We start from the raw sequence: 26,305 nt of genomic DNA, 5'->3' as shown, positions 1-26,305 counted from the left end.
TTAAATGAAAAACAGATCTATTTACACACATGGCGCTTATGCGAACTGATCAGGAGTCCTAGTCATGCTTCATTCATATTAAGGACAATTTTAATACGAAAAAGGGCCAAAATTACCCCTGAACTTTGAAAAATAGTTCATCCATACCCTTCGTTATACTTTAGGGCCAATTATACCCTTACAGTTATACTATGGGGTCAATTATACCCTTATGTCTAACGGCTGTCACGTGGCATCATCTCAGCCCTTCAAAATTATTTTATCCTCAAATAATTTTTTACCCACTAAAATAACTCAAAACGACCCGATTTTTTTTTTCCAGCAAAAATAATACGGAATTATTTTTCCAGAAAAAATATAAAAATAATTCCGTATTATTTTTGCTGGAAAAAAAAATCGGGTCGTTTTGAGTTATTTTAGTTGGTAAAAAATTATTTGAGGATAAAATAATTTTAAAGGGCTGAGATGATGCCACGTGGCAGTCGTTAGACATAAGGGTATAATTGACCCCATAGTATAACTGTAAGGGTATAATTGGCCCTAAAGTATAACGAAGGGTATGAATGAACTATTTTTCAAAGTTCAGGGGTAATTTTGGCCCTTTTCCGATTTTAATAAGTATATTAACGGAAGGGGCAAATTTGACCCTAATTTTAACGAAGGACAAATTTAATCTATAAATCATACTTGGAGGGTAAATTTGATATTTTTCCTTCCTTAGTTCATTTTTGTTTCCATCCCCCTAGACCGGACCTTAGGCATTTCCAATAGGTAGATCAATTTAATTTTGCAATGCTCGATGCTATCTACTTCTTTTATCTTTTACATCTTACGCAATTTAATTTAGCATACACTTATTCAGTTGTTTTTTTACAATTTTTGCGCAAGTTGTCAGCCAGTAGAATCTACTAGGTAGAGGAAGGAATGAGGATGGTGAATGTTAAAATACCCATAATATTATCCTTTGGTGTAGTTAACTCCGTTAAAATTCTGTCGATAATTTGACTAAAATTACATATTTAGCTTAATTGAAGGTTAAAAGTGTTCAGTTAAATGCATAAAAAGTAAAATCAGAATAAAGCCATAATACAAGGACCGAAACGAGTAATTTCCTTTTCTTTTTTTTTTAAATTATATCATTTTAGATGGGTACAAATTAATGATCGGTTGTTGCTAGACTTTTCCAATTTATCTACCTCGTGTTGCCCTACCAAAAAGAATTACGTCCTATGTACCAAAGGCAACGGTGGAGTTTGAAGTAGAAGTTTAAATGCATATAATTTTGGGTATATGATCGTCTACTAACTTTTCAAAATAAAAATTTGTATATTAAAAAAACAAAATAATAGTACTAAACTCGTGGATTAATTTGAAACATAGTTGTAAAAGAAGTATTTGACTCTACAATAATAATAGTGTCATATAAAATCGGATCATGAGAGTTAAAAAGGTTTTTTTTTTCTTTCCAAAAAACTTCCTACATTATCAAAGTAGATGCTAAATCTGCGAGAACATTGGAAATAATCAAAACTTGAACAATAGATGTAGATCTATAAGAAAGCACAGAGAAAGAGATAAGATTTTTTATCGATAGTTCATAATATAAGGTTTGGTCCAGGTTAGCCAGTTATGCTTGTCGCAGGCACATGCTAATTTTTTGGTCACAACAATAAAACACTTTTTGATGATATATATAAAGAAAAATGAATAAAGTAGAATTATTAAAAATAAAAATAAAAAGAATAAACAATTTAGAAAAATATGGACAAATGAGAAAGTCCACATTGAGAAATATTTCAACTTCTCTTCATGCAGGAAGAATATCACTTTGTCTAAGTAGACAGAAATTGACCCAAAGAAACTTCTGTAGGAAAATTGTTCAATAGAAAACTGGAAATTCTGAAAAGAAAAAATGATGCTTACATTTTCGAAAATACTAAAGGAGGAGCTGGAATAATGGAATATCAGGAACAAGGAAAAGGAGAAATGTGCATGGGAGAAATCAGAGTAAGGATTGCATTCACTAATAGTACTTCTAATCGGTCGGTTCAATTCGATTTTATATGCTATCGATTCGATTTACGAGTTATGAATTTGTAAACATGCTAAACCGATAACCATACCAATAAAATATTCATTATTGGTCAAAGTCTTCTAGGGCCAAGCTCTAAGCTAAAACTTATCTGTGTATTTATTTCCTTGTACTCACTATGTTCCAACTTATGTGATACACTTTTCTTTTTAATCTGTCCCAGAAAGAATGATACATTTCTATATTTAAAAATAATTTAACTTGAGACTTCTTCTTTTACTCTTAATGAAATGATTTACCACAACACAAATATCTATGATTTGTTTTAGACCGCAAGTTTAAAAGTCGTCGTTCTTTCTTAAACTATCTGCATAGTCAAACTATATCACATAAATTGAGCCGGAAAGAGTAACAAATTATAAAATTTCTCTATCTCCAATTAGAAATTATTCAAAATTTGAGCCTCGAAACTTTGCTCCTACTCTTCAAGTTTCCTATTTAGGGGTTCTTCTTAGGTGTTTTCTGTTGTACAAGAAAACCACGTAGAGTAAAGAAAAGGTTAATAAACAAAGTAATGAATTAGTTAAGGAATATGTATATGGAAAGAAAACACAGAAAGCATATCAAGAAAGTTCTCTTGAGAATTTTTGTGTGTATATATAAACTACAAACTTAAAAACCTTTCCATCAACAAGAACAAAAGCCTTGAAGCAACAAGATTACACATTAGCAAAAGAAAGAAGAAAAAAATGCAGAAGATGAATTCAAAGGGAGCTGAAGTTGCTACACCCACTCAAATATATGAAGATTTTGTGCCATCTTCAAAGCTGGTTAAGGAAGAACATTCTGACACTCTTCACCTTACTCTTCCAGGTAAGTCATTTTCCATCATTAAATAGATTATATCATATAAATATTGAAGTGACGCGGAATGGGGATACATATAGCCAACTCCAACTTGCTTGGGAGCCTCGAATTAGCTGCCAAGTTCTTCTATTTGACCCGTCCTCATCAGCTTGCATTCCGTCATGGGAGTCACATACACCCCTGAGATATGCCCTTCCCCGCTCGAGTCCATAAAGGGCAAATATGTGACACTCTAAACAAATCCCACAAGGACATAATACGGAAGAGACACTATCCCTAGTGACGTGCTTTATAGCTGTGCAGTCCTAGGTCCAAAGCGGACAATATCACTAGTGGGATAGCTGGACGGGCTATTACATATATATGCATTGTATGAGTCCATCTAGTGCATGTGCAACTATTACTTATATAACATTCAACAAAAACATGAAACGTTCATAATCCGATGAGAATGTCACATAATCTCACAATATCTCATTCTCATGCCTTATGTCACCTAAGATATCTGACAAGTCATGTATCCGCTTCATAATTTTCTTACTTTAACCTCAAATATTGTCTTCTATCTTCAGCAATGTATTGATTTCATATGTACATTGAAATTCCACAGGTTTCAAGAACGAACAGATGAGGGTTCAACTGACCAAAACAGGAATTCTGAAGATCAGTGGACAAAGGCCAATTGGGCAGAATAAATGGCAGAGATTTCAGAAGGAATTTCCAGTTGCAGAAAATTGTGACCAAAGCAAAATCAGTGCAAAGTTTGAAAATGGCACACTTTATATTAAACAACCAAAACTGATAACTTCATCAGTGAAAAAAGATAAGGAATTGGCAGCCACAGAAGCTGAGAATAGCCCTGCAGCTAAAAGACAGAAGACCACTTTACGAGATGAATTTGCTAAGCAGGATAATACTGAAAATATCGCTGCTAAAAGGCCAGCAAAAGAAGAACCAAAGAACAATAGTCCCAAAATCACCGAGCAAACAGAATCTAAAAGTCCTCCAGAAAACAAATTACCAGCACATGAACGTAGTTCAAGTAGTAGTTCTTACACTGAATCTGAATGTGAATCGACAGATGACGAGACAGATGATGAAACAGCCGGACATACCAGTTGTTTGGCTGCAAACCTGAAGAAGCCAAAGAAAGTGATGAAAATGAGTCTTGTTGCTCTATTGGTTGTTGGAATCAGCCTTTATGTCGCCTATGTGATGAAGTCCCCCCAGTTATGATTGTGAATAGAATAACTGAAGAACTATCCCTTCATTTCTAAACTGTACTCAGTCAATTTGTTATGAATCTTAAACCATCATTTGAATAAATCAGAAGTGCTAATGAGGTGAAATGGTCTTCATCTCATGGCTCACTAAAGGTCCGCATCATTTGAACGCATTGTCTATAGGCTGCAACGGCCTCTACTTGCACGGTTAAGCAACTACCTACCAGATTATTTACTGATTATCATTTTTCATTGGATTTCTATTCCAAGATTATATGCAAGCATGTTATGGAATGATCAACCAGTACGAGTGTAAAGATTAATGACATGAACAAATTTATACTTTTTTCACTTGATCCTGCAGAAAACAGCAACCACAACTAAACAGAATAACAACAACATCTAAGGGGCGGGAAATAGAAAAGAAGAATATGAAGCTAAGTTCATAATAGTATCATTTAACTTCCACAAACACTTATAATGTTTCAGGAAATAAAACATTTATACAAGTAATTTAAATAGATGCTAGCTATAATCATCCTTGATTCAGTTAAGCCTCTGTATTTAATAGGACGATAAACGTAAGTACTTAACATGCCTCATTAGCCACACTTCTCGTTGGGGAATTCCAAGCTCACAACAGCCCACTTATCTTCAGCAATAGGAAGCACAATAGTACCCCTGGGGAACACCTCATCTGGAATGTATTTGTACACTCTGACCCTATTGGAAAGGAGGTAACTTTTGGTTTCTGCAGTCGTCCTTGCACTAGAATTTGCATTCGAGAGAGTAGATGATTTGGATGGTGTCATTGCAGCTGATGATATAGTTTTACTACGAAAATTGCATGATGATTCCACTGAAGAACATGATTTCTCATTTACACTGAGCTCTTGCATGCCCAGAGAAATCGAAGATGCATTAACCATATCCTTTTCATCTGCCAAAGCCATGAATACTTTAGTTGCATCAGAACTCCAGTAATAATAAGACATTAACAACAGTCTTATAATATGAGACAAACCTCTGAATTTACAACAGTCTTATAATATGAGACAAACCTCTGAATTTTTCTTGATCAATAGAAATGGACAGTGAATCCATGATAGGTTCAGTTTTGACAATTTCACATTCAAAGTCCGAGGAAACAATTGAAGGATTACCAGCAAAGAAAGATTTGCCTGAAATTGAAAAAAAAATATAGAAAAGTAAAATTATCAATAATCTTCCAACTGCAATAAAATGTCATTTTTAAGTTGATCTCAAGACAACCAGCTATTAGCCTGAACAAAGTTCACTTATGTCCGATTGGCTCAAGTGTAAAGAAGGCAGAAGAAATACTTGCATTTTGTCAAAGCGGTATAAGCAACCTTGGCGGCATTTTCTTCTGCCTGTTTCTTGGACTTTGCACCATCTCCGCGAAATATTTCTCCTTCAATTTCCACATTTGACAAGAACGTTAAATTGTGAGGCTCACCAACCCCGGTTGTTCTATATTCAGGCAAGCAAATTTCTTCATGTTGTGCCAGTTCTTGCAGGAAACTCTTGTAACTGCTGGCATTACTCTGGACCAAAAAGACTTTTAAAAAACCGTAAGGTCACTTATTAGCAGTACAGAAAACATAAGAGTGATGCATGAATGACATTATCAATTGTCAGTTTCCCTGCCAATCGCCAAAATGAAACCGAGAACACTAGAGGCAAACAAGACAGGTTGACTACTTAGGTAGAATTTAAGTTACACTGACAGAGGAAACAATTTTAAACCATTAGTGTAGTTTAACCTATTGTGGTAGGTTAATTATTATTTCTATCAGGTGACCAAGTAATGCTTGTCATAGAGATTTACCATTTACATCAGGTTACTAAGTAATACTTATCATAGAGATTTGTCGTTTCTACCTGGTTACCTTTTCATGCTTATCATAGAGATTTACCTCTAATTACCTTGTCAGCGACCTGATTGTGTGAATACTTTTTACATCTTAGAACATAAACTCAGATAGATAACGAAGAGGCTACTACCTTTTCAAAGGAAACGGTTACCAGTGTCATTAATGCAAGCTGTGCAACAGAATTAGTACGAGTAATATATTTTACATATACAATGCTGGTAATTTCTTTTGTTCAATCAATGGCAGAAGCTATTTTTCTATCTGAACATTGGACAAGCTTAAAGCATAAATCTTGCTATCTATTCTAGAACTCCTAACAATAATGTGTCAATAATCCTAGACAAGCACGAAGAAACAAACGCAAGGAATGAAATGTTAACGAGCCAATCATTCATTCTTAGTTTATGGACTAGACATTTCAAACACCTGATATTCATACTTAGTTTTACGCATTAAGAAAGCATCGTCATTTTCTTGAAACAATACAAGAAGGGGAAATTCGAGCATATCAAAGCAAACTTCAAGCTAAGTGTCAAATATCAAGCAACCAAATAAATTCATTCGGCTCTCCTAATAAATTCAATATTCAAAGGATTCATCATAGTTAAATTATTTTATGTTGAGAACATAACCCCTCTCCTTTATCCGGACTTAGGACCTACTATGTCTTAAATGCACATACACGGATATAAACAAACTTCAGATGTGAAAATGAGGGAAAAGTAAAAAGAGCAAAAAAATGATTTGTCTATAACAAACTTGAAATAAAAAAACATCAGACCAGATTTGAGTATTTGAGTTCACAAATTCAAGAAACTAACTCAAGGGGAAGTCTAAAATCAGAGCTCACATGTGAAACATCATTATATACTACTCATACATAATCAAACAAACACTTCAAGACATGATCATTAAGAGATATATAAAGTTCATGTATACCAGAAGTAAAGTGAAGGAAAGCAAACTTAGCAGCTTCATTATGGGCTTCCTTAGATGATTTGCACAAAGTTGGAGAGTCAAAATTAATGCCATTGACAACCACAGATGCTTTGAATTTTGGGTCGTGGTCTTCTCCATCTTTCATACAACAGTATTTAGGTAGTGCCCATTTCTTGTTTTGACACACTTCTTGCAGCTTTGACTTGTACATTTTGTTTCTCTGCTTTTGGCTACTGTTATTTCCTCTGATTCAAAAGTATTTTTTCTGTCTTTCCATATATATAGTAGTATTATATTACACAGTCATAAGATCCCCACCCCCCCCCCCCACCCCAATACTGCCACACACACAAAATAATAAGTTTCCTTTATGGTTCATGCATTGAGTATATAGAGACTTGAACACACACACACACCCCCCCCCCCCCCCCCCTCCTTTCTGCATGTTTCAGTACTACCTACAGAGGAGGAGGAAAAAGTACTATTGCAAAGCTGATATGGTGAATGTACTAGGATGCTTTGTGCTTGTAGCATTTGGCAACATCTTCACTTTTAACATGTGTTAATTTCTGGTCTAGTCATTACATTATACACATTGTAATACTAAAGTTCAAAATTATTATTTGTGGCATTAAAGTAATTGAGCTATGTGAAATTGCTCAAAAAGTAATATGTCAATAATGTTTTATGGAGCATCGTCAATGTCGAAGATAGAGTTAATTTTATAATTGTCATCCACTTCTATTTACAGTTTCAAAATCATAAAATTTAATTTTTGTAACGAAACTATAACTAAACTCTACCTATATATCACAAGAAAAACCCGGGGATATGCCAAATTTTGTCTCGAAAACACACATAGGCTGCCACTTTAATACCCGTCTTACATAATATTCACGTTGCAACACTTCAAAAAATAAAATTGAGAAAAAAAATCGTTTCTCGACCTACTTAAATAAAACTCATGCTCCACATGGTAAAAGACATCAGATATTAGAACTTATCAAAATATGAATTTTGGTTTTTAAGTGATGTCACGTGAATATTATATAAGGTGAGTTGATGATGTGACTATACCTACGTGACAATTTTATATTTGTGGCAACCATAATTTGTTTTCCAAAACGTGATTTAGCATTATACTGATTTATAAGAATAGTTGACTTATTTTCCATTACCAAAAATTTGTTTTGCGACTGTGATATAATAAACTGAAAGTTGGATCATCATCCATCAGGCTACCCCAAAGATGTCGTAGCTTTTTGTGTATGTTACCCTTTTCAATTATGTTTATGCCCAAATTACTTCAAGTGCTTCAATCTGTGTTGTGATTAAATGTATTAACTATTAAAAAGGAATGAAATAAATCAAAAATCATATGAAAAAAACTGATCTCAAAGTACCTATAATCTCTTGGGATCCCTATAGACTTTAATAAGAAAAGAACAAATAGAAGTCAACGTCCATATAGATCATATAGTTATTTAAGATTAAGGTTTAGTTATATTAGCTCTCGTATTTAATGGAGATTCGGTTGGGAGACTTGTTAGTCTTCACCTCAAGTTTTAGAGATCCATAATTTGAACTGTTCGTATGAAATGAACCGCAATAAAAACAGCTCTGAAATAGTTGACTGACTGATCAAATATATATTTATGTAAAGTTTTAGGATCGTATAGAAGATTGATAAACAATTTTTCAAAGACCATACAATTTGCCAGAACTCAGAAACCTACATTTTATTTCTTGGAGAAAAGTATTCTCCCTAATTCTTGCATATAAGAGTAAAAAGCCAGGGTATTTTCACATTGGATCGATTATGGTAACTCAAGCTCACTTGGTGCTGGCCAATTGTGCGCGGAGGAGCTTAGCAGCTGCCACCATGTTGCTTAGTGCAGGCTTAACTTCAGGATACTTGCGCGTCTTGAGGCCACAGTCGGGGTTGACCCAGAGGATGTTGGTGTCAAGGACCGCAAGCATCTTGCTGATTCTGTCGGCGATTTCCTCAGTTGACGGAATCCTCGGCGAATGGATGTCGTATACACCAGGGCCAATACCAGCACCATACTTCACTCCCTCACGGAACACAGAAAGAAGCTTCTCATCGGACCTGGAGTTCTCGATGGTGATGACGTCAACATCCATGTCGATGATTGAATGGATGATGTCGTTGAAGTTTGAATAACACATGTGGGTGTGAATCTGTCACAACAAATGGAAAAGATGATTAGAATTATGTAAAAGAAGAAAAAAAAACTACTGTAGTACTTTTTTAGAACCAAGAAATCCTTGAGAGCCAGGTGGCACGCGATGATTTGGAACTCGACGGATAATCCTCTATTCTTCTCCGCTTAAATCCAGACTGAACTAGTGAAGTGTGCCTAACCCATACCTCATGTTTTATACTCTTACCACTGAACCAAAGCCCCAGGGCAAAGAAGAAGAAAAATTTCCCCAATAACACAAAATACCTCCCAATTCTACCCAGCTCTTAGATTTACCGGACAATTACTAGAAAGAAAGCACCAATTTCACACATGAAGTTATTACCAAAAGAATTTCACACCTATGGAGTTGCTTCTGAATCCTTTAATTCCCTTCAGATATGTGGGGAGACTTTTATAATTTTTTTAAGAACCGTCGTGCCTGAATCAACTTGCACCGACTTCGACTAATTCCACGGATACCTGCAACCTCCCACCAACACAAGTAGAGGGTGCATCTATCCACCAAAACTTGGACAGATGAAAAGAAATCACCTAATGTTTTTGGCCTCCGGGGGAATTTGAACCTGAGACCTCATGATTCTCAATCCATTTCATTGACTACTAGACCACACCCTTAGGTGTTGGAGATACATTATGTTCCTTAACCTTTTCTAATTTATATTCTTATCCATTTCCTCCCTCTTCTGTAAGCGTTTCGGTGCATGAATTTCAAAAGCTAGTTCATTAGAAAAACACATAGACCATCCAAGATAGAATTGATGTAGGAAGAGAAACTTTTGAAGAAGTAGATAAGCCACATGATTATAGTCAGTTGATATAGAGAAGAAAAACTAGACAAATACAGACCTGGGTAGTGTCTTGAACACCACAGCTGGTTATCCTGAATGAATGTACAGACCAGTTCAAGTAGAACGCTTCCTCGGACTTTCTAAGAGGCAAACCCTCTCTTAAAGCAGCTTCATCAATCTGAATGACATTAATGCCAGCCTTCTCGAGATCTTCTACCTCATCCTTAATAGCCAAAGCAATTTGGTAGCAAGTCTCAAATCTAAAAGCAACAATAAATCAGTTAAATCAGATGTGTGTGGATAAAGAAAAAGGCATAATTACATTTTTGGACCGCTCAAGAGAATAGCCAGCAAATGTGTAGGTTTATATTAAGTATTAAATATACATACAATATACATATTGTGTACATATAATATACATAATCAGTGTATAGGTTTTGTATATCTTGGCTAGAGCCGGTAATTAATTTGGGCAGACGGGCCAAAAAATGCCCAAAGAAAAATATGCTACTGTGTTCAAGCTTAAGAGTTCTAACCTCGGTTGGTCATCTCTAACAAAAGACCAGTTTAAAATGGTAACAGGGCCGGTAAGCATTCCCTTCATTGGGCGCTTGCTCATGCTCGGTGCCAGTGAAGACTAGAAGACAGTCATTGGTTTTGGACGACTGACATCACCATAGATTATTGGTGGCTTAACACAGCGAGATCCATAAGATTGAACCCATCCATTGGTTGTAAAAGCAAAACCAGATAATTGCTCCCCAAAATATTCAACCATATCGTTTCTCTGCATTTTGATGATGAAACGTTAGGGTTCTCGGTTTCTTCGGCATAACCATACAGACAATTAAACTTTCACCAGTTTGATTGATGAGTTGATCAGAAAATATGTAAAATAATGTTTGACAGTTTGTATAATTTGAAGTAGTGTAGTGTCTGTTTGGTTTGAAGGAATGAAGGTGAAATGACGAAGATTCTCTTGAAATGTTTGGGGGAAATTGAATATTCGTAAATAATAGCCCTCCGTCAGCATAACGATTGTCTTAATTTCTTTATTATTTTACCTCAAAAAATTAATACATTTTTATATTTAAATTTTTTCTTAAACTTTATAAGATTATTTACGGTCATATAAAAATTTAGGACTTATACTTCATAAGTCCTCCTTTATCTCTTAAATTTTGTATCAAATTAAACTAAGACAATTTTGTTGGAGATGGAGGGAGTAATAGAGTTTGATTGTGATTATGTTAAATAAATCATTTATCAAAATACACCTCAATTATTATTAGATGGACCGAAAGGGACACCAGAGATTGATCAGAGAAATGTTAAAATAACACAATTTGTAATATTGAAGTAGTGTTTGTTTGGTTTGAACTTTGAAGGGGTGAAGATGAGATGACGAAAGATTCTTTTTTTAACAAAAAGGGATTTAATATTACAAATTATTACTCCCTTTTCCTTTCCGTTTTTAATTTGTCTTAAAAAGAATGTTATTTTTTTATAATTAGAAATAATTTCTCATTTACCCTTAATAAAATAATTTATAGTCACATAAATATATAAGATTTGTTTTAGACTAAACACAATAATACATCAGGTCTAATACTATCGATTTTTCAAGGAATTCGTTGTTGATAAGACTTGGTGTAGAAGTGAGCGTGTGTGTATTCGGCTATCTCTCTCGCTCTCTTCTCAGGTGTTTTGAGACAAATGGGGGGGATTTGGGTAAAAAAGTTGGAAAGTAACGGGTTATTTTTTAGTAAATTAATTGGCGGTGGCGGACGACGGTGGAGGGCGGTGGACGGCGATGAGAGTGGCGGAGAATAAGAAGAAGAAGAAGAAGAAGAAGAAGAAGAAGAAGAAGAAGAAGAAGAAGAAGAAGAAGAAGAAGAAGAAGAAGAAGGGGAAGTGGTGGTTTGATGGAGAAGAATATTAGGTATTGTATTTTTTTTTATAAAAATACATGACAAAATTTAATTTGTATGATTTTTACACTAAGATTTAAATGAAAAACAATTCTATTCACACACATGGCGCCTATGCGGACTGATCAGGAGTCCTAGTCATACTTTCATCCATAATAAGGACAATTTTAATAAGTATATTAATGGACGGGGCAAATTTGACCCCTAACTCTAACGGAGGATAAATTTAATCTATAAACCATTCTTGGAGGGTAAATTTGATCATTTTTCCTTCCGTAATTCATTTTTGTTTTTATCCCCCTAGACCGGACCGAGGCATTTCCCGTAGGTAGATCAATTTAATTTTGCAATGCTCGATGCTATCCACTTCTTTTATCTTTTACATCTTACGCAATTTAATTTAGCATACACTTATTCAGTTGTTTTGTTACAATTTTTGAGCAAGTTGTCAGCCAGTAGAATGTACTAGGTAGAGGAAGGAATGAGGATGATGAATGTTAAAATACCCATAATATTATCCTTTGGTGTAGTTAACTCCGTTAAAATTCTGTCAATAATTTGATTAAAATTACATATTTAGCTTAATTGAAGGTTAAAAGTGTTCAGTTAAATGCATAAAAAGTAAAATCAGAATAAAACAATAATACAAGGACCGAAACAAGTAATTTCATTTTTTTTTTTAAATTATATCATTTTAGATGGGTACAAATTAATGATCGATTGTTGCTAGACTTTTCCAATTTATCTACCTCGTGTCGCCCTACCAAAAAGAATTACGCCCTATGTACCAAAGGCAACGGTGGAGTTTGAAGTAGAAGTTTAAATGCATATAATTTTGGGTATATGATCGTCTACTAACTTTTCAAAACAAAAATTTGTATATTAAAAAAAAACAAAATAATAGTACTACACTCGTGGATTAATTTTGAAACATAGTTGTAAAAGAAGTATTTGACTCTACAATAATAATAGTGTCATATAAAATCGGATCATGAGAGTTAAAAGGTTTTTTTTTTCTTTCCAAAAAAATTCCTAGATTATCAAAGTAGATGCTAAATCTGCGAGATCATTGGAAATAATCAAAACTTGAACAATAGATGTAGATCTATAAGAAAGCACAGAGAAAGAGATAAGATTTTTTATTGATAGTTCATAATATAAGGTTTGGTCCAGGTTAGCCAGTTATGCTTGTCGCAGGCACATGCTAATTTTTTGGTCACAACAATAAAGCACTTTTTGATGATATATATAAAGAAAAATGAATAAAGTAGAATTATTAAAAATAAAAATAAAAAGAATGAACAATTTAGAAAAATATGGACAAATGAGAAAGTCCACATTGAGAAATATTCCAACTTCTCTCCATGCAGGAAGAATACCACTTTGTCTAAGTAGACAGAAATTGACCCAAAGAAACTTCTGTAGGAAAATTGTTCAATAGAAAACTGGAAATCCTGAAAAGAAAAATTGATGCTTACATTTTCGAAAATACTAAAGGAGGAGCAGGAATAATGGAATATCAGGAACAAGGAAAAGGAGAAATGTGCATGGGAGAAATCAGAGTAAGGATTGCATTCACTAATAGTACTTCTAATCGGTCAGTTCAGTTCGATTTTATATGCTATCGATTCGATTTATCGGTTACAAATTTGTAAACATGCTAAATCGATAACCATACCAATAAACTATTCATTATTGGTCAAAAAATGTCTTCTAGGGCCAAGCTCTAAGCTAAAACTTATCTGTGTATTTATTTCCTTGTACTCACTATGTCCCAACTTATGTGATACATTTTCCTTTTTAATCTGTCCCAAAAAGAATGATACATTTCTATATTTAGAAATAATTTAACTTGAGACTTCTTCTTTTACTCTTAATGAAATGATTTACCACCACACAAATATCTATGACTTGTTTTAGACCGCAAGTTTAAAAGTCGTCGTTCTTTCTTAAACTGTCTGCATAGTCAAACTATATCACATAAATTGAGCCGGAAAGAGTAACAAATTATAAAATTTCTCTATCTCCAATTAGAAATTCTTCAAAATTTGAGCCTCAAAACTTTGCTCCTACTCTTCAAGTTTCCTATTTAGGGGTTCTTCTTAGGTGTTTTCTGTTGTACAAGAAACCATGTAGAGTAAAGAAAAGGTTAATAAACAAAGTAATGAATTAGTTAAGGAATATGTATATGGAAAGAAAACAGAGAAAGCATATCAAGAAAGTTCTCTTGAGAATTTTTGTGTGTTTATATAAACTACAAACTTAAAAACCTTTCCATCAACAAGAACAAAAGCCTTGAAGCAACAAGATTACACATTAGCAAAAGAAAGAAGAAAAAAATGCAGAAGATGAATTCAAAGGGAGCTGAAGTTGCTACACCCACTCAAATATATGAAGATTTTGTGCCATCTTCAAAGCTAGTTAAGGAAGAACATTCTGACACTCTTCACCTTACTCTTCCAGGTAAGTCATTTTCCATCATTAAATAGATTATATCATATAAATATTGAAGTGACGCGGAGTGGGGATACATATAGCCGACTCCAACTTGCTTGGGAGCCTCGAATTAGCTGCCAAGTTCTTCTATTTGACCCGTCCTCATCAGCCTGCATTCCGTCATGGGAGTCACATACACCCCTGAGATATGCCCTTCCCCGCTGGAGTCCATAAAGGGCAAATATGTGACACTCTAAAAAAATCCCACAAGGACATAATACAGAAGAGACGCTGTCCCTAGTGACGTGCTTTATAGCTGTGCAGTCCTAGGTCCAAAGCGGACAATATCACTAGTGGGATAGCTGGACGGGCTATTACATATATATGCATTGTATGAGTCCATCTAGTGCATGTGCAACTATTACTTATATAACATTCAACAAAAACATGAAACGTTCATAATCCGATGAGAATGTCACATAATCTCACAATATCTCATTCTCATGCCTTATGTCACCTAAGATATCTGACAAGTCATGTATCCGCTTCATAATTTTCTTACTTTAACCTCAAATATTGTCTTCTATCTTCAGCAATGTATTGATTTCATATGTACATTGAAATTCCACAGGTTTCAAGAACGAACAGATGAGGGTTCAACTGACCAAAACAGGAATTCTGAAGATCAGTGGACAAAGGCCAATTGGGCAGAATAAATGGCAGAGATTTCAGAAGGAATTTCCAGTTGCAGAAAATTGTGACCAAAGCAAAATCAGTGCAAAGTTTGAAAATGGCACACTTTATATTAAACAACCAAAACTGATAACTTCATCAGTGAAAAAAGATAAGGAATTGGCAGCCACAGAAGCTGAGAATAGCCCTGCAGCTAAAAGACAGAAGACCTCTTTAAGAGATGAATTTAGTAAGCAGGAAAATGCTGATATTAATACACCTGCTAAAGAAGAATTAAAGAACAGTAGTACTAAAACCAGTGAGCAAACAGAAGCTAAAAATCTTGCAGGAAAAAAATTACCAGCAGATGAAAGTAGTTCAAGTAGTAGTTCTTGCAGTGAATCTGAAAGCGAATCGACTGATGATGAAACGACCGGAAATGCTAGTTGTTTGGCTGCAAGCCTGAAGAAGCCAAGGAAAGTGATGAAAATGACTCTTGTTGCTCTTTCAGTTCTTGGCATTGGGCTCTATGTTGCCAACGTGATGAAGTCTGCAAATGAAGCTGAAAAATGAGAATAGTCTTTCTGTAGACAAAATTGGTTGGGATGGTTTGCATTTCCTCCCAGCTATGATTGTAGATAGAATAACTAGCAAAGGATCCCATTTTCATTTTTAAACTGTAATCAATCAATCTGTTATGAATCTACAAATTTACTATACAAATTCAAGCCATAACATTCTAAGTACTTATTAATATCACTTTCCTGGTCATTTAATTTCCAAATAAAGGAGTTAAACTTCTTCCTGAATATGGTAATACGATGCTCTATAGTTCCTGAGTGTAATGACAATAACTTGAGGCATGTAGAACTGTAACCAGAAGCTTTAGACCAACCAAATAAGAATAAAATACTTGTCATATGTAGCTGTCCGTATTAATTAGAGAGGTCAAGCTACACTCAACTCAAAACAAAAGAAGCAACTGACTTTACATATGCAATGTTGATAATTTCTTGGTGCTAAAAGTTCATTTCAGCTGGATATCCATGTCAAACCCAAGTTACATTACATTATAAGCTTTGGAAAAAGGACAAACTGGTTCTACAAATTCTATTGCTCCTTGAGTATTGTTTTTTCACGCCCCAAATTTTGGGGTGAGGCGTGACACGACATTCGATGCCTCTAACTTTGACTGCATGAACCAATTTAATATAGTTAACCCATGAAAATGCATGTTAAACGTTATGAAAATATTCATGTTTGAAATAACTGTATCATGTAGCTCATTAGCCAAATCATAATCTTGTACACTCAAAAGTATGATTCTTACAACATGTGTGCAGAGGTGGAGGTAGAGTAGAAGTGTGAGGACCCACAGCTGGGCGCTAACCATACTGTGAAACCCCTGGGTATCTGACCCCATGAACATGCGTACATGACATGACATACTCAGGTATTGTGCGTGAGAGGGTGCTTAGCCAGTTCGATATACGTTGCAGCGGCTGGTATCGAACCCGCGACCTTGCAGTCACCTTTACATTCCCCTGAGGGAATCGACTCTTACCAATGCAGCTCAATTGGTAAGAGTCGATTCCCTCAGGGGAATGTAAAGGTGACTGCAAGGTCGCGGGTTAGATACCAGCCGCTGCAGCGTATATCGAACTGTCTAAGCACCCTCTCACGCACAATACCTGAGTATGTCATGTCATGTACGCATGTTCATGGGGTCAGATACCCAGGGGTTCGCAGTATGGTTAGCGCCCAGTTGTGGGTCCTCACAAAAAAGGCGACTTTTTGTCGAGGATCCGCAGACAAAAAGTCGCCTTTTTGTGGGGACCCCTGGTGGGACCCTGGCCCTGGTGGCCCATGCATGCTGACATGTCATGACATACTCAGGTATTGTGCGTGAGAGGGTGCTTAGCCAGTTCGATATACGCTGCAGCGGCTGGGATCGAACCCGCGACCTTGCAGTCACCTTTACATTCCCCTGAGGGAATCGACTCTTACCAATTGAGCTGCAGCTCAATTGGTAAGAGGCGCTCCTTCGGGGGACAAAGGGCTTGAGGTCACGGGTTCGATACTCCCGTAGCGCTGCAGCGTGAAGAGGGATTAAATGGAGGCAAGTCCCTGTGCGATCCGTCTGTTGATCCAAGTCATACAATACTTAGTAGTCCATGGGCCCATGTGCCGCATGTCATGTCATGAGAGGGCAACCCGACTTGCAAGGGGGTCGGATCCTCGACAAAAAGTCGCCATTTTTGTGAGGACCCACAGCTGGGCGCTAACCATACTGTGAAACCCCTGGGTATCTGACCCCATGAACATGCGTACATGACATGACATACTCAGGTATTGTGCGTGAGAGGGTGCTTAGCCAGTTCGATATACGCTGCAGCGGCTGGTATCGAACCCGCGACCTTGCAGTCACCTTTACATTCCCCTGAGGGAATCGAAGCTCTCAATTGGTAAGAGTCGATTCCCTCAGGGGAATGTAAAGGTGACTGCAAGGTCGCAGGTTCGATACCAGCCGCTGCAGCGTATATCGAACTGGCTAAGCACCCTCTCACGCACAATACCTGAGTATGTCATGTCATGTACGCATGTTCATGGGGTCAGATACCCAGGGGTTTCACAGTATGGTTAGCGCCCAGCTGTGGGTCCTCACAAAAAAAGGCAACTTTTTTGTGAGGATCCGCAGGTGTTACCCATACATGCTGCGGGTTGCCCCCTCATATATGATCTACAGTTGGGCACTAACCATACTGTGAAGACTACTTGGCCATTGTATGTGAAAGGGTGCTTAGCCAGCTCGAGAATACACGCTGCAGCGCCTCGAACCCGCGACCTTGGAGTCACTTTTGTCCCCCGAAGGAGCGCCTCTTACCAGTTGAGCTGCAGCTCAATTGGTAAGAGTCGATTCCCTCAGGGGAATGTAAAGGTGACTGCAAGGTCGCGGGTTCGATACCAGCCGCTGCAGCGTATATCGAACTGGCTAAGCACCCTCTCACGCACAATACCTGAGTATGTCATGTCATGTACGCATGTTCATGGGGCCGAGGCCCAAGGGTTTCATAGTATGGTTAGCGCCCAGCTGTGGGTCCTCACAAGAAGGTAGGGGTCAAGAAGAACCCTATATTTGTCATAAAGTACAAAATATTTAGTACCCAGTAACTCAAAAGAGCTAGAAGCAGAACTCGTAAATTTCAAATTCAAGATCTACCTCCGCATGTGTGCATAATAATAGAAAAACTCATGAACTAGCTAACCTCCCACAATGTATAATAGAATCCTCTAGAGTGGTGGTTGGCTCACCAAGTGTAGACTGGAAATGGGAAGTCACTAAACTCATGGCAACGTCGTCTAATGTGCCTGTAGCTGTAAACTGGCAATATAGCAAAGTAAAGTCTGAGTTCATGGTAGGTACTCAGTGGGCATCATAGACCCCGACTAAAAGGTTGGAATGAGACTTTTTTTAAAAATAATGCAATAATGGTACAAATCATGAAGATCTGTTATGAAAAATCTAACCTTAAAATTAAACCTGCAAATGTGCCCTTACGCCTGAAACATAGTATAACTAAGCATAAAGTACAGTGAGTGCGGAGTTCCTTTAGACACTAAAATATTCATCCTCCTCATAACTGGCTCATGTGATGTATCATGACAGACGACCAATACACCCATCGTCAAGGACGTCCCACCACATATAAGAAAATATTTCTTATAGTAGAAAAGCTAAAAATATAAATATTTGGTCTTTTTTTTACCCACGCTCCTTAGGAGTGTAAAACACATTTACCATGCCACAAAAGCATAAAAAGGTTATTAATTTTACTTTCAACTGATTTATGGGGATGTTAGGACCCTCCTAAAGTTTCATGTCTTTTTTGGAAGGAAAACAAAAAAAGATCACAGTTCAAAAGGATTCCTCTATTTTCTCCCTTCTTTTATATGTTACGTGCATAGAGGGTATCAGATGAGAAAGCATTCACTAGCATAAACAGAGTTCCTTGCCCCGATCCTATATCCCCTCGTTATAAATTATAGACTTTCCATATCCCCAATTAGCAATTCTTGAAAACTTTATTCCTGAACTTCAGGTTTCCTAGTTAGGAGTTCTTCTCATTTACAAGAAAACCCTGAATAGCTGAAAGGAAAGGTTTATAAACAAAGTAATGGAAATTAGTTAAGGAATATGTATCTTGAAAGAAAACAGAGAGAGCCTATCAAGAAAGTTCTCTTGAGGATTTTTCGGTGTGTATATAAACTACAAACTTAAACCCTTTATTCCATCAACAAGAAGAAAGCCTAAAAGAAAGGATTTCAGATTAGCAAAAGAAAGAAAAGAAACACAGAATATGAATTCAAAGGGAGCTGTAGTTGCTACACCAACTCAAGTATATGAAGATTTTGAGCCATCATCAAAGCTGGTTCATGAGGAAGAACACTCTGACACCCTTCATATAAATCTTCCAGGTGCTTTTATTCTTCCTGTCATTAATTTTCTGTTATCCTCCTCCTCCTCCTCCTCCCACTAGTGACGGATCTAGACTAAATGCGGATTTGGTAGAATCTGTTGCATCTAACTTGGACTATATATGTGCGTGTGCGAGGAAAAATGGCACATATATAAAGATCAGAACCCACTGACTCTAAATTTTGGATTCGCCACTGCATCTAACCAAAATGGTGCATGCATACACTTGCTCTTTCTGGATGTTAGGAATTAAAAGGCAGTGAGCGCACCTCTTAATATTTATACTTACCTTTAAAAAAAATCTTTAAATGTTATATAAAACATATAGTATATAGTATGAGTGCATCTAGCGCACATGCAACTAGTGGTTATGTGTTGGATTCTCCACCAGTGATGTTAACCTTACAACATGATGATAAATTACATACTTTCATGCCTTTTGTCACCTGAGATATTTGACAAGTCATGTATCCACACCACGCATGATTGTTGTTACGTTCTTTATAAGTTTCATAGCTAACCTTAAAGATAATCTTCTGTCTTCTGGAACATATTGATTTCATGTACGATTAATTATAAAGAAAATGGATATTGAGCTTAACTCACTACCAAAAAAATTTCTATTTTCCCACTGAAAAATGTCCAGTGGCTATTTCCCACTGAATATTGGTGGGAAAAACCTAAACAATAGAGTTTTCATTCGGAAAAATTAGGAAGGGTCCCAGTGTTTCAATGGGAATCTGTTTACAACCATGGATTTTTCCATTGAGGTGGTTTGGTGGGAATGAGGTGGAAAAATCATGTTTTATAGCACAAATTTCCCACTGAATGTCGGTGGGAAAAGCCTCTATTTCTAGTAGTGACTCAACCTGAAAAGTTAACTTATGAAATGATACAACTTCTTATTCCCTCAACCGATATGGCACACTCTTAACAATTACATACTAATAAACATTGACAAAGCACAGGTTTCAAGAAGGAGCAGCTGAGGGTTCAACTGGCCATAACAGGAATTCTGAAGATCAGCGGACAAAGGCCAATTGGTCAGAATAAGTGGCAGAGGTTTCAGAAGGAATTTCCTGTTGCAGAAAATTGTGACAAAAGCAAAATCACTGCAAAGTTTGAAAATGGAATTCTTCATGTTAAACAACCAGAACTGATAACTTCATCAGTGAAAAAGGATAAGGATTTAGCAGCCACAGGAGCTGATAATAAACCTTCAGCTAAAAGACAGAAGACCACTTTACGAGATGAATTTGCTAAGCAGGATAATACTGAAAATACCGCTGCTAAAAGGCCAGCAAAAGAAGAACCAAAGAACAATAGTCCCAAAATCACCGAGCAAACAGAATCTAAAAGTCCTCCAGAAAAAAAATTACCAGCACATGAACGTAGTTCAAGTAGTAGTTCTTACACTGAATCTGAATGTGAATCGACAGATGACGAGACAGATGATGAAACAGCCGGACATACCAGTTGTTTGGCTGCAAACCTGAAGAAGCCAAAGAAAGTGATGAAAATGAGTCTTGTTGCTCTATTGGTTCTTGGAATCAGCCTTTATGTCGCCAATGTGATGAAGTCCCCCCAGTTATGATTGTGAATAGAATAACTGAAGAACTATCCCTTCATTTCTAAACTGTACTCAGTCAATTTGTTATGAATCTTAAACCATCATTTGAATAAATCAGAAGTGCTAATGAGGTGAAATGGTCTTCATCTCATGGCTCACTAAAGGTCCGCATCATTTGAATGCATTGTCTATAGGCTGCAACGGCCTCTACTTGCACGGTTGAGCAGCTACCTACCAGATTATTTACTGATTATCATTTTTCATTGGATTTCTATTCCAAGATTATATGCAAGCATATTATGGAATGATCAAGCAGTACGAGTGTAAAGATTAATGACATGAACAAATTTATACTTTTTTCACCTGATCCTGCAGAAAACAGCAACCACAACTAAACAGAATAACAACAACATCTAAGGGGCGGGAAATAGAAAAGAAGAATATGAAGAAGTTCATAATAGTACCATTTAACTTCCACAAACACTTATAATGTTTCAGAAAATAAAACATTTATACAAGTACTTTAAATAGATGCTAGCTGTAATCATCCTTGATTCAGTTAAGCCTCTGTGTTTAATAGGACGATAAACGTAAGTACTTAACATGCCTCATTAGCCACACTTCTCGTTGGGGAATTCCAAGCTCACAACAGCCGACTTATCTTCAGCAATAGGAAGCACAATAATACCCCTGGGGAACACCTCATCTGGAATGTATTTGTACACTCTGACCCTGTTGGAAAGGAGGTAACTTTTGGTTTCTGCAGTCGTCCTTGCACTAGAATTTGCATTCGAGAGAGTAGATGATTTGGATGGTGTCATTGCAGCTGATGATATAGTTTTACTACGAAAATTGTGTGATGATTCCACTGAAGAACATGATTTCTCGTTTACACTGAGCTCTTGCATGTCCCGAGAAATCGAAGATGCATTAACCATATCCTTTTCATCTGCCAAAGCCATGAATACTTTAGTTGCATCAGAACTCCAGTAATAATAAGACATTAACAACAATCTTATAATATGAGACAAACCTCTGAATTTACAACAGTCTTATAATATGAGACAAACCTCTGAATTTTTCTTGATCAATAGAAATGGACAGTGAATCCATGATAGGTTCAGTTTTGACAATTTCACCTTCAAAGTCCGAGGAAACAGTTGAAGGATTACCAGCAAAGAAGGATTTGCCTGAAATTGAAAAAAAATATAGAAAAGTAAAATTATCAATAATCTTCCAACTGCAATAAAATGTCATTTTTAAGTTGATCTCAAGACAACCAGCTATTAGCCTGAACAAAGTTCACTTATGTCCGATTGGCTCAAGTGTAAAGAAGGCAGAAGAAATACTTGCATTTTGTCAAAGCGGTATAAGCAACCTTGGCAGCATTTTCTTCTGCCTGTTTCTTATACTTTGCACCATCTCCGCGAAATATTTCTCCTTCAATTTCCACACTTGACAAGAACGTTAAATTGTGAGGCTCACCAACCCCGGTTGTTCTATATTCAGGCAAGCAAATTTCTTCATGTTGTGCCAGTTCTTGCAGGAAACTCTTGTAACTGCTGGCATTATTCTGGGCCAAAAAGAATTTTAAAAAAACAGTAAGGTCACTTATTAGCAGTACAGAAAACATAAGAGTGATGCATGAATGACATTATCAATTGTCAGTTTCCCTGCCGATCACCAAAATGAAACCGAAAACACTAGAAGCAAACAAGACAGGTTGACTACTTAGGTAGAATTTAAGTTACACTGACAGAGGAAACAATTTTAAATCATTAGTGTAGTTTAACCTATTGTGGTAGGTTAATTACTAGTTCTATCAGGTGACCAAGTAATGCTTGTCATAGAGATTTACCATTTACATCAGGTTACTAAGTAATACTTATCATAGAGATTTGCCGTTTCTACCTGGTTACCTTTTCATGCTTATCATAGAGATTTACTTTTAATTACCTTGTCAGTGACCTGATTGTGTGAATACTTTTTACATCTTAGAACATAAACTCAGATAGATAACAATAGGCTATTACCTTTTCAAAGGAAACGGTTACCAGTGTCATTAATGCAAGTTGTGCAACAGAATCTTCTGCTTCCCCTGCAGACTTGTATGCTCTGGGACTTTTGAACAATTCACCAGCCAGTGTCACAGTTGCCTCGAAATAAAGATCTCGAGATGAACTCTTCCTTTTGCTTTGGTACACAGGTACACCAAGATTTTTTCTTTTTGCATAAATCTGCAGCTTTGTCTTGTACTGGTAGTGAGAATCTTCTGTAACAAAAGAACCTTATTTAGACATTCAAGGGGAAGCAGAACTACACGGTGTAGAAGATAAAGTTGCAGAAAGTACTTCATACACAACATGGGGGATAACTTTTTACTCAAAAAAAGAATTTGTAAAGTACAACCTTTTGGTTTAAGTAGCAACTAGGAATCTCATATTCCTAAGTGTGCTTCAACTAGTTTAGTTGGAAAAAAAAAAAAAAAAGGTCGTGTAACTAGAGATCACAAAAAGTAGAAAAAGCTTTCTGGATACAAGAAAGATCAAACTGCATACATTCAACAAATGCTCAAGCAGCAACAGCATCCACAAGATATTTAAGTGTTTGTTGTTTGCTGATGCTAATACAGAAAATAACAACCGAAGCATCTAGTGCATCAACTGCTTGCAGCAAGGTATTACAACAGACGAAAAAAATTATCTTTAGAATGAAGGATTATTAGATGAATATAAGAAGCAATAGCAAAGATTATTACCAAAATCTAAAATAAAAGAAAATTGAAGTGTATTTTTTATCAAATGGAATATCAAACCATCTTAAACTCTTCACCTTGCTTGATCTCAAAAGGAAATTGGCATGCTTCCTCAGTTTTCGTTATTCCACTACCTTCTACAGTTGGAAGTGAACCACCTACTAAGTAGAGAAAAATATCTACTTTAAAATATTACAAGTTAAGCATCTGGTGCATGAATCTGCTTGCAGCATGGTTTTACAACAGAAGGGGAAAAAAACAAAAAAGGATATAGAAAAATCTTGGATGAATAAACAGTGTCCACAAAGGTAATAACTAATGACACCAAAATCTCCCCCCCAAAAAAAAAACCGCAAGTATAATCAAATGCAACAGAAAAACCTTCTTAAACTTATCACCTTGCTTGACCTCAGAAGTACGTTTATCCTGCAGACTTTGGCATTCTCCCTCAACTTTTGTCAGTCCAATAGCTTCTGTAGTTGGAATTGAACCGCTTAATAATATAAGTAGAGAAACATGTGATTTACGCTTAAAATTTGCTCAAGTACTCCTTGCGAAAAGTTTACTATGCAACTTCAAGCCATATTATTCTACTTATTCCATTTCACTTCTCTGGCCAATTAATTTCAAAAAGAATTAGTACGAGTAATATATTTTACATATACAATGCTGGTAATTTCTTTTGTTCAATCAATGGCAGAAGCTATTTTTCTATCTGAACATTGGACAAGCTTAAAGCATAAAGCTTGCTATCTATTCTAGAACTCCTAACAATAATGTGTCAATAATCCTAGACAAGCACGAAGAAAGAAACGCAAGGAATGAAATGTTAACGAGCCAATCATTCATTCTTAGTTTATGGACTAGACATTTCTAACACCTGATATTCATACTTAGTTTTACGCATTAAGAAAGCATCGTCATTTTCTTGAAACAATACAAGAAGGGGAAATTCGAGCATATCAAAGCAAACTTCAAGCTAAGTGTCAAATATCAAGCAACCAAATAAATTCATTCGGCTCTCCTAATAAATTCAATATTCAAAGGATTCATCATAGTTAAATTATTTTATGTTGAGAACATAACCCCTCTCCTTTATCCGGACTTCGGATCTACTATGTCTTAAATGCACATACACGGATATAAACAAACTTCAGATGTGAAAATGAGGGAAAAGTAAAAAGAGCAAAAAAATGATTTGTCTATAACAAACTTGAAATAAAAAAACATCAGACCAGATTTGAGTATTTGAGTTCACAAATTCAAGAAAATAACTCAAGGGGAAGTCTAAAATCAGAGCTCACATGTGAAACATCATTATATACTACTCATACATAATCAAACAAACACTTCAAGACATGGTCATTAAGAGATATATAAAGTTCATGTATACCAGAAGTAAAGTGAAGGAAAGCAAACTTAGCAGCTTCATTATGGGCTTCCTTAGATGATTTGCACAAAGTTGGAGAGTCAAAATTAATGCCATTGACAACCACAGATGCTTTGAATTTTGGGTCGTGGTCTTCTCCATCTTTCATACAACAGTATTTAGGTAGTGCCCATTTCTTGTTTTGACACACTTCTTGCAGCTTTGACTTGTACATTTTGTTTCTCTGCTTTTGGCTACTGTTATTTCCTCTGATTCAAAAGTATTTTTTCTGTCTTTCCATATATATAGTAGTATTATATTACACAGTCATAAGATCCCCACCCCCCCACCCCAATACTGCCGCACACACAAAATAACAAGTTTCCTTTATGGTTCATGCATTGAGTATATAGAGTCTTGAACACACACACACACACCCCCCCCCCCCCCTCCTTTCTGCATGTTTCAGTACTACCTACAGAGGAGGAGGAAAAAGTACTATTGCAAAGCTGATATGGTGAATGTACTAGGATGCTTTGTGCTTGTAGCATTTGGCAACGTCTTCACTTTTAACATGTGTTAATTTCTCGTCTAGTCATTACATTATACACATTGTAATACTAAAGTTCAAAATTATTATTTGTGGCATTAAAGTAATTGAGCTATGTGAAATTGCTCAAAAAGTAATATGTCAATAATGTTTTATGGAGCATCGTCAATGTCGAAGATAGAGTTAATTTTATAATTGTCATCCACTTCTATTTACAGTTTCAAAATCATAAAATTTAATTTTTGTAACGAAACTATAACTAAACTCTACCTATATATCACAAGAAAAACCCGGTGATATGCCAAATTTTGTCTCGAAAACACACATAGGCTGCCACTTTAATACCCGTCTTACATAATATTCACGTTGCAACACTTCAAAAAATAAAATTGAGAAAAAAAATCGTTTCTCGACCTACTTAAATAAAACTCATGCTCCACATGGTAAAAGACATCAGATATTAGAACTTATCAAAATATGAATTTTGGTTTTTAAGTGATGTCACGTGAATATTATATAAGGTGAGTTGATGATGTGACTATACCTACGTGACAATTTTATATTTGTGGCAAC

At 36.0% G+C, this 26,305-nt stretch overlaps 4 protein-coding genes and 1 pseudogene across 5 annotated transcripts; 2 read left to right on the top strand and 3 right to left on the bottom strand.

The window, feature by feature from the left end:
• Positions 1–2,707: 2,707 nt before the first annotated feature.
• LOC132629387 (inactive protein RESTRICTED TEV MOVEMENT 2-like) lies at positions 2,708–4,225 on the top strand. The gene is made up of 2 exons (XM_060345051.1): positions 2,708–2,905; positions 3,510–4,225. Exons 1-2 carry the CDS (start codon positions 2,782–2,784, stop codon positions 4,133–4,135), a joined length of 750 nt encoding a protein of 249 aa, XP_060201034.1. The 5' UTR covers positions 2,708–2,781; the 3' UTR covers positions 4,136–4,225.
• Positions 4,226–4,539: 314 nt separating this feature from the next.
• LOC132628443 (double-stranded RNA-binding protein 1-like) lies at positions 4,540–7,167 on the bottom strand. Its single transcript, XM_060344222.1, has 5 exons — positions 6,957–7,167; positions 6,148–6,242; positions 5,468–5,687; positions 5,159–5,303; positions 4,540–5,097 (listed from the first exon to the last, which is right to left on the bottom strand). Exons 1-5 carry the CDS (start codon positions 7,165–7,167, stop codon positions 4,725–4,727), a joined length of 1,044 nt encoding a protein of 347 aa, XP_060200205.1. The 3' UTR covers positions 4,540–4,724.
• Positions 7,168–8,582: 1,415 nt separating this feature from the next.
• Positions 8,583–10,780, bottom strand: LOC132626312 (5-methyltetrahydropteroyltriglutamate--homocysteine methyltransferase-like; annotated as a pseudogene).
• A 3,383-nt stretch (positions 10,781–14,163) lies between these two features.
• On the top strand, positions 14,164–21,232 carry LOC132626311 (inactive protein RESTRICTED TEV MOVEMENT 2-like). 2 transcript variants are annotated; one of them, XM_060341132.1, is made up of 2 exons: positions 14,164–14,366; positions 20,457–21,232. In XM_060341132.1, the coding sequence occupies exons 1-2, from the start codon at positions 14,243–14,245 to the stop codon at positions 21,080–21,082; spliced, it is 750 nt and encodes a 249-aa protein (XP_060197115.1). In that variant the 5' UTR covers positions 14,164–14,242; the 3' UTR covers positions 21,083–21,232. The 2 variants fall into 2 exon arrangements, with proteins under 2 accessions (XP_060197115.1, XP_060197116.1); XM_060341133.1 differs by lacking the exon at positions 20,457–21,232 and adding an exon at positions 14,971–15,769.
• A 279-nt stretch (positions 21,233–21,511) lies between these two features.
• On the bottom strand, positions 21,512–25,417 carry LOC132626310 (double-stranded RNA-binding protein 1-like). The gene is made up of 7 exons (XM_060341131.1): positions 25,207–25,417; positions 24,212–24,307; positions 23,891–23,971; positions 23,092–23,330; positions 22,412–22,631; positions 22,104–22,248; positions 21,512–22,042 (listed from the first exon to the last, which is right to left on the bottom strand). The coding sequence occupies exons 1-7, from the start codon at positions 25,415–25,417 to the stop codon at positions 21,670–21,672; spliced, it is 1,365 nt and encodes a 454-aa protein (XP_060197114.1). The 3' UTR covers positions 21,512–21,669.
• Positions 25,418–26,305: the final 888 nt, after the last annotated feature.

This window comes from Lycium barbarum, chromosome 2 (assembly GCF_019175385.1).
Source record: "Lycium barbarum isolate Lr01 chromosome 2, ASM1917538v2, whole genome shotgun sequence".
Taxonomy (NCBI): domain Eukaryota; kingdom Viridiplantae; phylum Streptophyta; class Magnoliopsida; order Solanales; family Solanaceae; genus Lycium; species Lycium barbarum.
The sequence above is the reverse complement of the archived record's forward strand: the minus strand, read 5'-3'. Positions and strand labels throughout refer to the sequence as shown.